The sequence below is a fragment of the Chrysoperla carnea genome, chromosome 5 (genome assembly GCF_905475395.1).
Source record: "Chrysoperla carnea chromosome 5, inChrCarn1.1, whole genome shotgun sequence".
Taxonomy (NCBI): domain Eukaryota; kingdom Metazoa; phylum Arthropoda; class Insecta; order Neuroptera; family Chrysopidae; genus Chrysoperla; species Chrysoperla carnea.
The window spans coordinates 13,514,090-13,533,045 of record NC_058341.1 but is presented as its reverse complement, the minus strand read 5'-3'; the positions used below and the strand labels follow the sequence as shown (position 1 = coordinate 13,533,045).

Here is an 18,956-nt window from a genome sequence, read left to right as displayed (position 1 = left end):
AATCCCCTGTTGTGATAAAGAAATGGAAAGATAAAATCCCCTTGAAATCAAAACAAACCGTGAAGACACACAATGTCTACAATTTTAGTATAAATATTTTGTGATTAAGATGTTTTGTCATCAGTTCAAGACTAAACATTCACTAAAACATTTCTTTTGTTTAAAAAAACAATTATTTATTACTACAGGTAAATAGGTTTTTCTTTAATTTTTTCGAATAGTTTTTTAATTTAATCTTTTTTCTTTTCTAGAAAAATGTTCGAAAAGACAATTATCTTCACTTTGGCTACAGTATGTGTGGTAGTTTCATCATACCCAATGAATTTCGAAGATGAAGCAGAACTATACAGCGATTACATAACAATCCCAGCCCAACGAGTACGTCGTTCACCTTTCGGTGCCTTCGGATCCAGAAACAATAATCCAGGTGGTGGTTTTTCAAATAATGCTGGATTCCAACATGGACCATTCAGTGCATCTGTTTCACAAGGTTTCAATCGTCATGGTATGGGTGGTCCACAAACATTTAGTGGTGGTGCTAATTTTGCTAATCCAAATACTGGAAGTGGTGTGAATTTTGGCGTGAATAAAACACCATCATTTGGCGGAAGTGCTACCGCAGGAGGTTCAATTAATTTACATCATACACCAAATGGTAACTTGAATGCTGTAGGACAACATACTCAACATTATGATAAAGATTGGAATCGTGTTGGACAATCAAATTTTGCTGGTCTACAATATCAAAATAAGGATACAAGTGTTGGTGTAGGTGCTACACATGTGGATCCTAAATGGGGAAAAGGTGAAACACAATATGGTGTGAATGTTGAAAAGAAATTCTAAAATGTTTACTCGAGGAATGATTATTTATTTTTTGTAATATTAGTTATATTTAAGCTAAATATACGTTTAATTTTCTCATAATATCTTGTACATAATTATGTTGAATGTCATCCTTTCTAATTCCTCTGTCTGGAAAACATTACTTGAAATTGAAGTACCGGAATTGAAATCGGAATAGGTCAGCGAAACGAGTGACAAACGGTCAGTCATTATTAAAGATTACCTTTGCTGGGTTCATTAATTAATTACTTAATACAGTTAAGAAAAAATTCGTAACGCAGAAGGTACGTTAACTAAGCAAGTTCCCTCAGAGATTGAAAAAAGAACACTTTGTTCCAAAAACGTAGCGTCTAGATAAAAAATCACAATAGTACTTTTTCAAAATTCCATCATCAAAAGCAAAAGCTCCATTTCCTTCGGAAATTCGCTAAAATTAAAACATTCCTATAGACTTGTTTACCATTTCCTAGATTTTTCAGGGTATTCCTAGAAATTACTACCATTTTCTAGACTTTTCTTTTAATCTGAATCGATTTTAAAATTATCTATTTAATTTATGAATCTATTCAATTCTAGCTTGGCTGTAAGTAGAGAAAACTGGCCATTTAGTTTATGCAGTACTATTTTTTATCGTGTGGACTCCCTTTTTGTAAATTTAGCATCTTCATACATTGATAATTTTTTGTGTGGAAAAAATACAGAACGGGTGCTAAAATAGAAAGAAAATCGCCTGCTCGTTTTCCTGTTGAAAACAATTGTTTTACATTTTCAACAACTTTGTCAGTGAATAAAAAATAAGCAGTATCAATCTTAAATTAATTATATCTATCATAAATTTTTTTCCACACTTCATCTTAAAATAATATTCTAAAATATTGATAGCCTATCAATAAAGTTACACACTCACTTAGATTATTTTACACAATATATTTTGATTAAATATATTCAACATAGTTTTAATTAATAGCTCACAAAATGTCATTTACAGACACTAAGAAATATTATTATTAAGTCTTTAACAATATTAAAACAACAGGGTGTCCAAACACTTATACACTCTAAAAATAAGCATAGCATGTATATATGTATTAAATATACCACCTCGTCACACCATTTGTGTCTTAATATATCATATACGAAAACTTTTAGACATTTCATTTCGACGCTTGTAAATAATTATAATGTAAAGTGTTGTACCATGTATATAATGCCTTGGAACAGAGGCGGATTACGAAACTATGCACTAGCTGGCAGTATCAAAAATTAGCGGTCCTCGTAATACAAAAGTTATCAATAAAAATCTTATTCTTAGTAATTTAGTTTTAAGTTCTTGTTGGTTTCTCAGGGGAGTTCTCCGACTCGACCTATCGTAGTTAAATAAGAACGCAGATGGATACATTAATCAAAAAAACACTTTTATAAATCAACAAAATACATTTTTGCTCTACTACTAACATTTTTGCTCTATTTAACTTCTTTAGTGTCCAAATTGATCAAATTGGTTAAAAATGAAAATGTACTGTAAAAATTGTTGAAAAATTCTTGCCTCTTTTGGATTTCAACCACAAGTGGGTCTGTTTATCGACCAGATAATGAAGAAGTCATGTCTTTTTAAAAAAAAAAAAGTACAATAAGTGATTCTTAAGGTACGACACTCTCTCCTAATATCTGTTTCTTATGTCGTAAACATTCTTGTAATTATTAGTTAACATATTATATAAGAGGCAATCAAATCTCGTGTTAAGGACTAATCTTAAGTCCTTGTTAATTCTGTAATTATTTTCGACAAAGAACTTATGTTACTTATTTATATAACAGCAAAAACATACCCTACAATACTGAAATGCTAAATTACGAAAAGCTATATGAATAAATAACTATAAATATAATTTCGGAAAAATTATTCTGAAAAAAGGTTTAAAAAATATGTTAAATTTTAAGAATACAGAGAAAATTTACAAATATATAAAAAAAATCCCCTTGTAGTGATTCAATGAAACGGTAAATTAAAAATCCATAAAAAAGAAAACAATACGTGATAATGCATGCATTAAAAATGTAGTATAAATATTCAGCGATTCAAATGGATTGATATAGTTCGAAACTAGCTATTTACTAAAGTAATTCAATTATTAAATATTATTAAGGTAAGAAATTTACTTTTGGCAGATCAAAGGTTCAAAATAAAGAGCGACTGTAAAATGAAAATCATTTTTCAATGCTTTTAGAGAAAAAAGTCGATCAAATAAACGAAAATAAAACAACTCCATAAATTCGATATTCGTGTATCATGATTACCAAACTTACTTTTATCAATACTCAAGAAGGTAGAGAAAAAAATCATGGAAATCTCGCTTCGTTATGTAATCCCGATATTTTATTGTTTGTGGTTTTAATTAGAAATTTTTATATTTTACTGTACCCCTGATATCCATATGTAGTGTATATAATAAAGATGTTTTACTGTATTTGAGTAATAATAAAAATTGTAAGTTATAAAAAAAGGGCTACATATTTTTTGTTTTTTAGTTGTTTTTTTATTTGGATTGATATTTGATTTTATACACTTGTTGAAGTCTGTAATACATGATGGAGGTAACATAATCTGTTAGCATACCTATCTATTTCTGCTTCCATGTAACGTAAGATATCTATATTTGCCGCTTCACTGATTAATTCCACTACCAAACAAATCAATCAAATTGCCTAACACTATATCAATTATACGGATTATTTATTTAATTTTTATGAATTTATGGTTTTATGGATTTAAAATTTGGTTATGGGTTTTTATCAAGAGCTACTGGTTTCTTAGTTATTGGGAAATTCATTTTGCCAAGCGACAATATTTGTAATTTACAATGATAGTAACTTAAAACAATATTGTTCAATAGTATTGTGAACGTTTCCGTTTTAAGTCTACAAACTTAAAGTTTTGATCGTAGTTTTTGGTATTTTTATAGTATTGGGCTGAATCTGATCCTCATAGCTGCTGATTGATCTGTTTTTAATAAGAAATGAATATGACATGATATTGGACGGAGTTTTAGGAATCATGTATGCATCAAATCATGAAATGAACCAAATTTTTGTATTTTTTGAATCGAAATTACCTTATGTATTGAGTTATATCGAAATTGAAGACTTAATAATATAAAGGCTAATTTTGACTCAAAAATATAAAAATTGCGTTCATTTGATGAGTATTTCTCGGTTTTTCTAAAATGGTTACGACCCAAAAGATACAAAAATCATTTATTTTGCCACTTTTGCAAGATTTTTCTGAAATCAATTCTCATTATGTGGAGACCAAAAATTCGCAATTTCTCCAAATTTAAAACTCGGATTTCGGATGAAACTCGGTATTTAGAAAAATTTTTAAAGATTGGTCGAATATTTTTCAAGGCATCTTCCAAAATCTATGGAAAGTTCTGTAACTATATTTAGATAATTTTGACATTGGTTTTTTACTTATTTTAGATAATGTAGTTAATTTTATGTTATAGAAGGGTTGCATATTATTATAAATTTTAACTAAATAATCCGCTACATATTAATTGTGTTATCATATTATTATTTTAAAGTGATACCGAGCGGAACGTAATACAAGTTGTCTATATATTGTAATAATATAATATTATTATATTATATTTATAATATAGGTACATAATATTATATTTATATTTATAAATTGAGACTATACTTTTTTCTTTGTTTTCATAAAAAAATCGTTGTATTATTATTATAATAAACATAAAAAAATATAAAACAATATTATTGATTATGGATTATAGACCTTTATGAGTAATACATCATATAATGGAAAACTGCTGTACCTTAGAATACAACTTATATTTGAATTTTTTAAAGCTATACAGATAAAAACTTGATTTATATCTTAATCTTAATTAATTTATGACTTGACGCACAAGACCATAATATATCTTGGGTTTACCTTGGAGCACTCTCATTGATTTAATTAGAACCGTCCTTTTCAATAGTCCATTTTTCTGAACAAAGTGCTATATGCCAAATGAATTGTAGCAAAGAACAAAATAATTTTAACATTTAGTATCACATGGCTTTGATCCAAGATGAATGATCTCAATTTTATTCACTTCCTAAAACCACAAAACATAATAGGCAAGTTTTTACTTTTTGCACTAGAAAACATCTAAAACAAAAGCATATGGACAACCATTCTTTCGGTTCGGCTTGCATTCTGGTATGTTAACTTGGTCTTCATATAGTTGCTGTCCCATACATAGCAGTATATCCTTAAAAAATGAATGTTGACTTCTGGTATATTACAATCAAGGTACAACATTCTACCCTTCATTTTAAAACAATACGATCAGTAAAAGAAATAAGTAGTATTATCTCATGTTTATAACGCCATGAGAATTATAATTATACTTGGATATTTAATTTTAATTTTTTGTTACATGATTTTTTTAGTAGAAAATTATTTCGTATTCGTAAACTTGACGAGAATGTTAAATAGAATATCATTGATAGTTTTTGAGATGTCAGTCACACAAAGCTTATTGTAAATCCAAAAAATTTTCAGTATATAGATCATACGTAAAAATTTAGCTTATTTTCGTTATTTTAAATCGAAATTTCATTCGAAAATGATTTTAAATACCTAAAAATTATTTTAAATTTTCAAGAATAGATTGATTTAAGGTAATTTGAACTAAAAATATTGTTTATGAAAACAATGCTGTTAAATTAAAAGCTGGTTAAAATAACAAATAAATTATTGTATACTTTTTTACTTATTGCATACAATTCAAGCTTTCGTTATTTTAAGTATAATACTTAGCTTGAAGAAACCAATTTGTGCCGATTTTTCAACAAGTAGCAAAAGATTTTGATCCAAAAATGATTTTGAATTTAATCTAATGAGAATGCAGTCTTTGTTTTTTCACCAGATTAATATAAAATTCAATTAATTGAACAATTGAAATTATTTATAAACCGTTGATCTGTAATTGATGAACAGAAAGATAGATAAATTGAAAAAGTAAATTTATTTATAATTATATAATTATCATCCCTATAATAATTAAAATGCATGAATTACATAATTCATGTATAATATCGGATTTCAACTTCCATAATATGTTTTCAGGATATCCTGAGACAATCTGATCTGTGGTTTTGTAAAATTTTAATTTTGTTTTTTTGCAATTTATGCGTAAAAAATTTACACATTCAGTTGCTATGTAAATTTAACGGGTAGCAACACATTATAGTTAACAGACCATCGATTTTTTTATATTTTATATAAACATAGCGATATATAACAACGTTATACGTTATAAGAGATGCCCTGTAAAAATAACATTTAGACGTTTATCTATAGAGAATATTTTATTAATGATCGTTTTTGATTTTTAAGTTTAAGTTTCAATCTTTCAAGCTATTCAATTTCTAAAGAAACAAAAAAGCAGTACCAATCTATAAATTTTTTATACATCGCTAAAATGACGTATTTTGGAAAAGTTAACTAAAAAATGCTCCAGAATCAAAGAACGTGACACAGAAAAAGGGTGTTAGACTATAGCTCTAATGAAGCCATTCAAGAATTTTCAAGAGAGTGTGTATACATGACATTTTTGCTGATGGGCATTCTAACTATTTAAAATGGTGGAAGCGTCGATAAAAATTAACAAATAATTTTAATACATAAAATTAAAAAAAAATTATTAATAAAAAATAGATGTTTGCTTTGGAAAGCGAATGTTTATTCGAACCAAATAGTTTTCTGTATCACATTTCCTTGAAAGCCCGACGTCTGATGTTGAAAAATGGTCAAATAGGTATTAACTTAAGCATATTCAAAAGCATATACTTTCTTTATGATCAGAAGCCTAGAAGTTATACAATACTCCTCTATGAACTTCACTAGTCAATGCAAAGTAATTAAAAGCTGAAATAACAGTCGTTTAAAATTATTTTCACATCACAGGAAATCAGAAGTTATCTTCCTACAAATCCTTAAATTAGTTAATATACAAAAAAATAATCCTATTTTTTGGTTGTTCAAAAAATCCTAAAAAATACTACCTTTCTTAAATATGTATTAGGTACTTTTAAACTAAATTACTTGAGTGGGGATATCTAGGTTTGCGATAGGATATGTATCTGTGTTGGTTTTTAAAGAAAACGATTAAAATTACTGAAAAAGTTGAATAGAAAGTGTCAATTTGGCTAAGACAAAGCATAACGATAAAAAAAATTGCGTACAAGGGTATTTTAATTAGAAATGAAACAGTTTTTACGTTCTGAATGATTTTGTTGAATTTCTTGTGAAAATATGTTTACATACTGTGTTTACTTTCAGACTTCATAAAAACTTCTTACTTTTACAATTAACAGAAATTACAAGCTTTGAAAATAACTATTGATGACTTTTACTCGCATATTTTCACAACGATAGACTTGGTAAGTTTCGAAAGAATTTAATTCCATCTAGTTCGAATTTTTTTTAACATGAATGTATTGATAAATAAAAGAAATTTTTTTAGGATTTTGGTTTAATATTCCATAAATATTACTTAAAATACATATATAAACGACTACATTAAAATTGTGATGAGAACTATATTGTAAAACCGCACGAAAATCGACCACCAAAACCAATGTTGTTTATTTATTTAATTACATTAATTAACGAAAACGTGGTGATGGTATATTAATATAAAAGCCATATGTTTTTCCATATATATATATCTATCTACATATAATAATTTAAAGTAATTCATTAAATTATCCTTATATTATTTGTAAAACAGCCATTTAATTTTAAAATAATTTTGTATAGTTTATTATTAAATATATTATTATTATATTAGATTCGTAAAATATCTATTTACTAAACGTATAGTCAATATATACAGACTTTGTCAGAATTGTAGGGCATTATTTGAAACAATAGACCAGTTCCTAGCTCGAAAAATGGATCGAAACTCCAATCTCGATTTACTCACATCAATATAGTTAAAATTATTTCCAAAAACATTTAAAAATATTGTTTGATAAATCGTACTTGAGTTATTTATCTAGATTTTCGCTTGCTTGTGTGTTTCATCCTAAAATATGTAAAAATAATGACGGCATTTATCAGATTTCCTCCTGCTTTGCACCTTTTATCGATAGTATAAACGATGTCAAGAATATATTGTTTCTTGTTTGGCAGACGTGATAAAAAGTTCAATATTTTATAAGCATAGAAGGTAGCATAAAGCTCAGTTTTACAGGACAAAACAGGCATAATTTTACCCTATGGGGGGTACAAAGGACAGAAGGGTACACGGTAAGAAGCTTATGGCGTTTAATACAATGCTGGTTTGATATAGAGACACATACATATAGTATCTATGTTAGCTTAAGTAATATTACAGTATTGAATATGGCTATCCACCAGAAGAATTGTGGGTATCGTTTAGTAGTATGAGCCTGACGCTGTAACTATTGCTAATGTTACTATTCCCTCAACGGTCAAATCAGTATAGCATTCAGATAGCATTGGTGATATCCACAAAAAATTTCTTACCGTGTACCAAGTCAAAACGTTTGAATTCATTGAAAAACGTTTTAGAAAATGTGGCAAGAACCTTTCATACGACCTTTGAATATTTTGTGCTGAAGAGCCAAGTATCTAAAATTGTTCTGTGCAATTATGAAACACCCCGTAAAATATGTACCATAAACCATTTTGGATGTAGATAATTATTTTAGTAATTTTATCGATTTTAAATGTTCAATAAAGTATCATGTAAAACAACTACTTAATTGCATTTTAGTTGATAATCAGATGTAAATTATGGACTAGGTTATAAAAGTGTAATGAATGTAATTAGGTTGAGGCAGCAGTGTCATTACTAACATAGAAATTGTGAATTTTATATTTGAGAATATTAAAATCGTACAAATTCTTGTAAATTTAATACTGGCAGAAAAAAAATATCTAGATTTAAAATTCTAGCGCAATTTATTGTGATCTATAATTTTATTTTCGAAGAATAAAACAATCGAGCCAAAGAAAAATAGTGGGAGCACACATTGGACTATTGAGGAATACAAAATTTTTTTTCTATATTTTTATTTTACATATAAAAAAAACATATTTAAATTAAATAAATAAGCAATTGTTAAAATACTCGTAATTTGAAAATTTAGATTTTCTTTTCTAGAGTAATTCCATACTGTGTTTCCCCTTTCCCATAAACAGGTTCAACACGTGTAGCACCTACACCAACACTTGTATCCTTATTTTGATATTGAAGTCCAGCAAAATTTGATTGTCCAACACGAGTCCAATCTTTATCGTAATGTTGAGTATGTTGAGCCACAGCATTTATATTACTAGTTGGTGTATGATGTAAGTTAATTGAACCTCCAGCGGTAGCGGTTCCAGCAAAAGATGGTGTTTTACTTAATCCAAAATTCACACCACTTAATGTATCTGGATTAGCAAAATTAGCTCCAGTATAAAATGTTTGAGGGCCACCGATACCACGACTATTAAAATCTTGTGAAACCGAAGCACTAAATGGTCCTTGTCCAAATCCAGCTGTTTGTGAGTAGCCACCAGTTGGGAAATTATTTCTAAATCCAAATGCACCGAAGGGTGATCTACGATTACGTGATAATTTTTCTAAACGTGGTTGTGTATGTTTACGAGGAGTTTGACGCTCAATTTCTTGGTATTGTTCATCGAAATTCATTGGATATGACCATACTGCTACACATAATGTAGCCAAAGTGAAGATAGCAGTTTTAACAAACATATTTCTAATGTTAAAAAAAAGAAAGAAATTAGAAAACTGTTCGAAAATATTAATTCAAAAATAATTACTTACTTGAAAGTTTTAAATTGTTGCTTTAAACAAATGAAGTGCTTTAGAACTGATGATTGGTTTTGAACTGATATCAAATCATTTGAGTCTCATAATATTTATACTAAATTTTACTACATTTTCTGCTAACTGCTTCAATTTGAAGGGGATTTCATTTTACCATTTCTTTATCTTATAGTGGATTTTCCAAATTCATTTTATACATATAATTTATTTAAATATCACTTTATTTTAAGAATAAAATAAGACAATATCAATTAATAACAGATTAATGTACTTTTTTTTATTGACCCAGCAAGGGGTTATCTTAAAATATTTGAAATAATTAATTAATATTGACGGAAATAAAATAATTGAAGGCTTGTATAATGTATGTGTTCGTTTTGGTGTTTAGTTATGGTAGGGGCAATCAAATCGACACCAGCGCTTCCAGTGGGTAGTTTTGCCGTTGGAAAGTGCTGTTACCATTAATTTTCAATTCTTTACATGTGATATAGTAAATTTCAAATTAAAATCATTGAAAAATTAACATTAAATTAACATAATGTCTTATTTAAATTTGTAAGAAAGTCACCATGGAAAACGTCTCCAATAAAACTCATCCACGGTGCGAATAACAATGTACACCATTAGTAAAGAAATTTTCTAGTTCTGAGCTAGACGGCTTGGATGTAAAAAGTTGTTTATAGACGGATTTGATCGGGATTTGACTTTACTATAATTTGATTACAATAATTTTCTAAACGAAAAGCTTATTGATGTAGAATCTAAGGGTCACATATACCACTTCTTATTTAACAAAATAAAAATATTTTTATACAAACTTAAAAATAATAATAATATTTCATATTTTTAGTTATTATTATTTAAAATATTTATTTTTTTATTTATAAAAAAACTAAATAAAAAATAGTAAATATAGTTATGTAAAATCATAGTTTAAATAAATATTAGTTTTTTTATTTTATTTTTTATTTCATCTTCTTCAAACGAATCATTTATAAAATTCATTAAATTCTTATTAAATTTAATATTTTTCGGCAACATGGCTTGATTATACGGTGGCTTGTCTACATTGACTAGACACAGAAGTCATTGTGCATTAAAATAATAATATAAGTATTTTAATATTACAAATTTTATTATTGTAGGTATAATTTTAATATGTATATCCCTTTGCGTTGTAAATTTTTTGAAAATGAAAATTACAAATATTGTCTCGATTTTTTTTTACTTAGATGATTAAACTTGAAAAATACCAATAATTGTCTAGGTTTTACTATTTTGCACAAAAAATCACGAAAATTCATTTCAATTGACTACTAGACAAACATTTTCCTCAATTACCTGAAATGGATCCGAGAAATGACTCATTAAAATTTTGTCTAATATCTTAAGCAGTACGCATTCAATCATTAAATGAACTGAACTTTTTGCAGGCTACCATAGGTATATACGGAAGAGAAAGTTTTCAACTTATTATAAACACTTCATTTTAATATATCAAACTAATCGAAGTATTGTAAATATAATTTCGAGATCGAGCAGATTTGGAAAATCTGTACACATTGTACCGCAATCTAAATCGAATCATCACTTTACCTATCAAATTTCACATAATAAAGATTATTTTGCGGGAAATTCTGAAGGGAAACGATTCAAATGACACTGCGATATAGCCAATATTTTATTAGGTGACTATACCCTAATAGGAGATCGAACTTTCTTTTTTATCAATTCAGATAAAGAATTCTCACTTCACGAATAGAAAAGTGAAGTTGATTATTAAAATTTTTTTACTAGTATGCAAGATATGAACGTTTAAAATTTCTAATTAAACAAAGAGGAAGAAACTCACTAATGACGTCATTCGTGGGTATCGCCATAGAAATACATATAGTAATTTGTTTTGCTATTAGGAGACGGGTAACCTTTGACTGTAATGTTTGACCGCTTACAACTTCTTCGTTTTTCAATCAATTTTAATCACTTTCAAATTTTGTTGTGGAATTATGTCTACTTTTACATTATTATGGGTAATATGGCCAATTTGACATCGAGATTATTCTCTATTGTATGTAAGACGTGTAAAGGGTATTGATTTTTGAAAATAACTCGAATAAAACAGTTGAAAATATAATGTTGTACGCGCGTTTATTTAAAAACATGTAATTATGTATAATTATTTATCTGTGTAACAAGAAGCAAGAGATTGGGTTGAATCTGAAGAAGATTGTAATATCAAAAAATTGTATATTTACATTTTTTTTTGTATGTTTCAAATGCTTTATTATAATTGAACAATTAGCTAACAAATTCTAAATTTAAGTTTGTTTTAGATATTACCTATTTTACGGCTGAAAATTCTAAATCTTAAAATAGAAAAAGAAATGAATTCAAATCACTTCTTTAGTCAACAATTTTAAGAATTTTATATTGCTTTATTTCAAAATATGACGATATCAGATAATTTAATTTAACATTTAAGTCCTTTGAAACTAATACCTCGAATATAAAAATTTAGAACGCATGTAGAGACATTTTTTTTATCTTTTGGCAAATTTATTAATAAACTTTGAATTCCAATTATTTTTTCAAAAACAAGTATATAAATAATTAAAAATTAATATTTGGCTGTCTCCTTTTGAAATAAAAATGATTATTTCACGGAAATGATTAACATTTCTGGGATTAAAAATTTTTTTTATTTCTTTTGTTTAAATTTACCTCTTTTTCCAAAAAAAAAGTTGTAGTTAGCCTTGAAAGTGTTAAAAACAATTAAATTAAAACATTTAATAGACTTTTAGCAAATTTGTTAATTGTTTTTTTTAGCAATTGTGTTTACATAATGAATGTCAATTTTTAAATGAACGGATTTTCATGTATTTAATCAAGACATAGTAATATAATGGAGTTTAACCTCCGTTACTCTGACTTATACGCCTATAACAGAGGCCACTCATATCATTATTTGTAAATCTTTACTTATTAAACAACATTCATATAGACAATTACATTTATGATGCGGGTGGAGTTGGTTACTTCGTTCTTATCCAAGCGAAGCGATGTGATCAATTCTACCGCGCATTAATTATAATTCCTCACACTTTTGCTGCCTGGATTCAAACCAGCAACCTAAGTCTAAGTAGACAAAAGGCTAAAGACTTTTCCTTTAGACCCTCGGCCACTTAGGTTTAATCAAAACAAAGTAAAAGTTAAACAACAGTTCGATTTCGACAAATCATGGCTATAGCGACCAATATTCACCTTTTTTTATATACCATGTATATGAAATATACCCAGGTATATTAAGTTTAGTCCCAAGTTTGTAACGCTTAAAAATATTGATGCTATGAACAAAATTTTGGTATAGGTGTTCATAAAATCACCTAATTAGTCCATTTCCAATGGTCTGTCATCAAGATTACTCAAAAACGAAAAGAAATATTAAGCTGAAATTTTTATAGCGTGCTTAAGACGTAAAAAGTGAGGTCGAAATCGTAAATGAGCAACATAGGTCAATTGGGTCTTTGCGTCCGTAGGACCCATCTGGTAAACCGTTAGAGATAGAACAAAAGTTTAAATGTAAAATGTTCCTTATAAAAAAATAAACAACTTTTGTTTGAAACATTTTTTCGTAAATATCACTGTTTACCCGTGAGAAATAACAATTTGCGCATATTATGCGCAAATTGTACAGTATGTATTATATGCGTATATTAGTTACATATGTGTGACATGTAAGAATGTGTAATGTGACAGAGTATCAACACAACTGTCTATACATGGTATTTCAACAATTAACTCAGTCAACTATTTGTTTTCACAATTGTTAATGTAATATTTTAATTAATTTAGAGTGTATTGTGATGGAAAACCCAAGCTATCCTAAGGTAAATAAACCATTATAACAAGAATCGATTTACTATTAAAAAATAAAACAAAAATCGTAAATTCACAGTCAAACATACCATTCAACAATAAAACAATAATCTCACACAATTTTTAATCAATTTTTTATTTCATTCAAGAAAAAAACTGATATTAGATATAATCCATTACAGTAGTATCTCGTATGTGGTTTTTAGATATACTTATAGGTATGAAAACAGTTTTTTAATCAGAATATTTATTTATAAGAAAGAAATAAAAATCATTTTTATGAATGAAATTTTTGTTTTTTTGATTACCTATACGATTCATCATCTTTACCTATGATGCATGCTTACACATAGGTAATAGTATTACGAAATATTATAGACTTATTATGAATATTATTCACATATCTATCTATCAAGAGCTACTTTTTAAATATATTACATCAAATTATTTTTATGTTTAAACCATTCATAGTAATTTTTTTCATACTATCATGTATCAAAGTAATTTACAGGTTGATTTAAGGTAGTTCACCAGTGAAATAAAGAGAAATAAGATTAATAAAAGTATTCTGTATTGAAACACTTTTAATAAAAGAATTTGTTCACCGTCTGTGGAATATATATACTTTTTTTTCTACATATCTCGAAAACACTTCTATTCTAACAACCTATTGAAGCCTTAATTTATGAATTTTTTGGTAAAAAGAAAGTAGATCTTCCTGGTTTGTAGAAAAGATATTCCAAAAAAGTCGACGTTCGCGGCTCAGTTGGCTACAGCGTAATCAACTTCGTACGGTGCACACATAGGGTAGCGGGTTAAATTTCCGACGCCACACTAAAAATTAATTTAATTAACAGTTGTGATGGGCTGGTGTAGTGCATAGTTTATGCATGGAGGAGGTATACCCAAGGTCTGAAAATAATTGAGAAGCTAATAAATGAAATTATCAGCGGAAAGGTGGCAAAACATAATGGGCCCTATGACCTAGGTTTGTCCCTCTTGAACAGCTAATAAAACCTAACCTAAGCAAAAAAAAAAAAAAACACTAATAAGTTTTCAGTTGTGTGTATGTATTGAGCATATGTATACATACAATGTCTTAGTATTCTACACTGTTGGTATTAATAATGCACGAATATATGAGCATGTTTTTATGTAGTTGGCTATATATACCAGTAAATTACCTTAATAGTTTTATGGAAATCTTTGACCTTTAAGTTCAAAACTATTTTTGTTAGTAAGAAGTAAGCATAGTAAGCGGTTTTGTTACGTATTTATCAATACGTTTCCATATAAAATGTTTCGTCACAATAAAAACATTATATATTTTTGCATTGTATCAATTATCAAATTTGTTTTACGAAAAGAGTTTTGCTATTACAAATATATTATACAGAAAAAAGTAAGCCGGCAACATTTTGATACCATGTTCTTATTTTAATCTATCACAGCCAACAGCCAATAAGCTCACTTTAATTTAATTTCTGATGAAAAATGAATGACCTTATTTGAAATCTTCCTACTTTGCTCATTTTTCTAACAAATCAATAATAGTATTTTATTTCTACCGGATTTTCAACAATTTTAATTTTTTTTAATAAAATGTACCAAACTTTCTATTTTAAAATTAAAATAAATTTTATAAATGTATTAAAATAATTTATTTTAACAAATTTAATAATAATTATATTAATTAAAAAATATATTTTTAATTTACAAAAAAAAGGAACACATGTTTCGATTTTTAATGTAATATTTAGATTGCTAATTTGTCAATGATTTCACGACTGCACGCTTGTTTAAATGTGTTTTATAAGCTAGGTCCATGGGAATAGTTCCCGGTTTGTATTTTGAATAAATAATGTTTGTTTGGTAGATGATTTTAGTGACCAGCGAAATCAATTTTAGACAATGTAGCTATTGGTTTTGTACTTAAATCATCTTTAATCGTTAAAATTAATGCACATGGATATAATAGAATCTTAATAATCGGCCACTATTACAAATCGGAGGGTGTTGGTTAAATAAATATTATCACAGGTACGAAAATAATCTTTTTTGTAATGAGATTATTCTGTGTCCATATACAAACGGGCTCGAGAGAAAAATTTCTCTGTAACCCAATTGCAGCTCCACTTACGGGACCCAATTTGTAATTCAAAACCATTCAGACCCCCAACTAAAATCCACACATAAAATTTCAAAACCGGTCCAGCCACTTAAGAGGATGTCAGTCATATACCCATGGACAGAAGAATTATTTATAATACCTAAACATTGGGCTTGAATTTTATATATATTATAAAAAATTCTCTTTCTCAGAAACTTCACTAAGACTATTCAGTTCCTACGTGCTGAATTTCAGTATTTTTATATTGATCTGCTCAAAATTTATTACCATTATTATTCTTTTAAATATAATCAAACTATTCGATATTTTCAATATGTGGTTTATTAAGGTATAAACAATGTAATACCTAATCAATTTGTAATATACATTACGTACACACTGAGAAAATTGGGAAGATTCAATTCAATATACAAATAACAATAAAATTTGTTTTTTTTTTTTATTGTACAAAGTGGTCTCTAAAAAATAATAATTGTAAAAAACTGTTTTTATATTCCTGACAGTATCTGAACCTGATATGAAGAAATAAACATAGCTGAATGGAAATCAAATGTATCACCTTTTTCATTCTTAATCCCCGAATTAAAAAAAATGGGTGTTATAAGTTTGACCGCTATGTGTGTCTGTCTGTCTGGAAGAACTGGACCAAAATGAAATGGGACCACACGGAAAGCACCAGCTTTCAAATAGATAAAGAGTCATCAAAATCGGTTCACCCAGTCGAAAGTTCTGAGGTAACACACATTAAAAAAAAAATACAGTCGAATTGATAACCTCCTCCCTTTTTTGTTTGAAGTCGGTTAAAATTTTAATGAACATTTTTATATCATCAATCAAAATCAGTGCAAGCAACAACGCATGGTATCGTATCCATTTCAGCCTCAGATTATAAATTCAGTAATATTACTAAGGTGAGCATGACAAGTTTTTGTGTCAAATATTACTTAGACTCTTGCTTCCTTTTTATGAAAGGAGGAACCAACAAATGTAGAAATAATGAAACTGACATTTAGAAATATTATGTGAGATTTAATGTAAAAAGAATATCAATTATTATCGGTGTAATCAATGATAATAACCACTTGGTTATAAAATTACATATTGAAATGATTATTTTATTTTCTATATCATTCACTACACAACTACTCTCTGGTCGATTTAACAGGTAGCAATATTGAAATTGGAATTCTGGCTTCTCACATTTGTCTGATTATAGGTTACAAAACCACGAACCAAACACTGGGGCAATATAAACCAGTCTACTACACTATGGCAGATAGTTACAACTTACTATACCATGGCTTTGGTTTTATACACATAAATATTATAAGGTGGAAACCTTGTTGAAAAATTAATTGGCATTCAAAGTTTTTGGTTTACGGTCTTGTAAGAATTATAAAACTAATGTTTTTTACGGTAGAATCATAGTGGTCCAAGGATCATTTTTCTTATAATAAACATTTTGGAATGTGGGCACGAGAAAACAAAATTTTTCCATGTCATGGTCATCAAAGTGCCATTTATTAATTTCTTTTCTGAGAAATTCCATCCTCCTAATTCATGAAGAATTAATTATTTAATATGTAAAAATTAATATTATTTTTTTTAATGAAAATAATTTGATAGAATATCGTTTTTTCCTTATTCGAATAATGTTACTTGGATCACTATGGTACCACAGTCCCGCCCCCAGATGTACTCAAAACTATGGAACATTTAAAACCATTCTAGAACTTCTTAAAACATTGTTGCAGATTCTAGAACCTTCCGGATAATTCTAATATGTGATTGTAACTCTATAACTCACTAAACGCTGCCCGAAATACTTTCTACTCAATTCATAGTAAATTGTGGTTATCAAAGTGAACCTAAGAGTTATTTGCTTTCATAACTACGACTGAATGGCGATGAAGAAAATTTAAGATCCCCAAAAAAATCCCTGTCGGTTGCTGGATCGAAAAAATAATTTTCTCGCTAAAAGTAAAAATATTCTTGAGATCATACACGTTTAACCCAAAATATAAACTCTTAAAACAATGTTTACAATGTTTTTAATTATAGATTTTATTGAAATATTATCAGAGTAATTTGAGATAACCCGATCTTGGTTCATTTAAAATAAATTACATTAATCTTTATTGACTAAATAATTGTTATTGCTTTGTTTTATTTTTAGCTGGCGAACACTATAATCAATTTATGTTAAAACAGTTGAAAATCCCCTTGATACAGACAATAAAACGGTAAAATAAAATCCCCTTAAAAATATCAAAGAAATTTAAGAAAAAATTTAGTATAAATATTCAGCGATTCAGATGCTAGGATATCAAATTACAACTAGTCATTTAACAAAGTAGTTCAACTGCTTAAAACAATAACAAGTAATTAAAGGTAAGCAAATATTTATTATTAATAATGTTTGATTAATAAGCAATTTTAAAAATATAAAATTAATCTTTTCGAATGATCTTCTAATAAAAAATTATTTCTCTTTCATAGAAAAATGTACGTAAAAACAATTATCTTCACTCTGGCAACATTATGCGTTGCAGTATGGACATACCCAATGAATTTCGAAGATGAAATAGGACCTGACAATTATTACGAAAAAACTCCATACGAATTGACACGAGTTCGTCGTTCTCCATTTGGAGCTTTTGGATTTAGAAATAATTTCCCAACTGGTGGCTATTCACAAACAGCTGGTTTTGGACAAGGACCATATAGTGCTTCAGTTTCACAAGATTTTAATAGTCGTGGTTTTGGTGGTCCACAAACATTCAATGCTGGAGCTAATTTTGCTAATCCAGATACATTAAGTGGTGTAAATTTTGGATTAAGTAAAACACCATCTTTTGCTGGAAGCGCTACCGCTGGAGGTTCAATTAACTTACATCATACACCAACTAGTAATATTAATGCTGTGGTACAACATACTCAACATTACGATAAAGATTGGACTCGTGTTGGACAATCAAATTTTGCTGGACTTCAATATCAAAATAAGGATACAAGTGTTGGTGTAGGTGCTACACGTGTTGAACCTGTTTATGGGAAAGGGGAAACACAATATGGAATCACTCTAGAAAAGAAAATCTAAATTTTCAAATTACCAATATTTATATTTAATTTATTAAACATGTTAAATATTGTTATTTAATTTTATTGTAATTAAATAAAAATTTTTTGTACACAATTATTCAAATTTTTATTTACATATCCAAGAA

At 27.9% G+C, this 18,956-nt stretch overlaps 3 protein-coding genes across 4 annotated transcripts in view; 2 read left to right on the top strand and 1 right to left on the bottom strand.

Annotated features, from left to right (window-relative positions):
• LOC123300954 (protein lozenge-like) overlaps positions 1–18,956 on the bottom strand; it is a 98,663-nt gene that overhangs the window by 8,429 nt on the left and 71,278 nt on the right. The gene's annotated exons all lie outside the window — the stretch shown is intronic.
• On the top strand, positions 126–927 carry LOC123300958 (nucleoporin NUP42-like). Its single transcript, XM_044883645.1, has 2 exons — positions 126–188; positions 252–927. Exon 2 carries the CDS (start codon positions 256–258, stop codon positions 844–846), a length of 591 nt encoding a protein of 196 aa, XP_044739580.1. The 5' UTR covers positions 126–188; positions 252–255; the 3' UTR covers positions 847–927.
• Positions 18,013–18,863, top strand: LOC123300957. 2 transcript variants are annotated; one of them, XM_044883642.1, is made up of 2 exons: positions 18,013–18,120; positions 18,229–18,863. In XM_044883642.1, the coding sequence occupies exon 2, from the start codon at positions 18,233–18,235 to the stop codon at positions 18,827–18,829; it is 597 nt and encodes a 198-aa protein (XP_044739577.1). In that variant the 5' UTR covers positions 18,013–18,120; positions 18,229–18,232; the 3' UTR covers positions 18,830–18,863. The 2 variants fall into 2 exon arrangements, with proteins under 2 accessions (XP_044739577.1, XP_044739578.1); XM_044883643.1 differs by having other exon boundaries at positions 18,058–18,120; positions 18,223–18,863.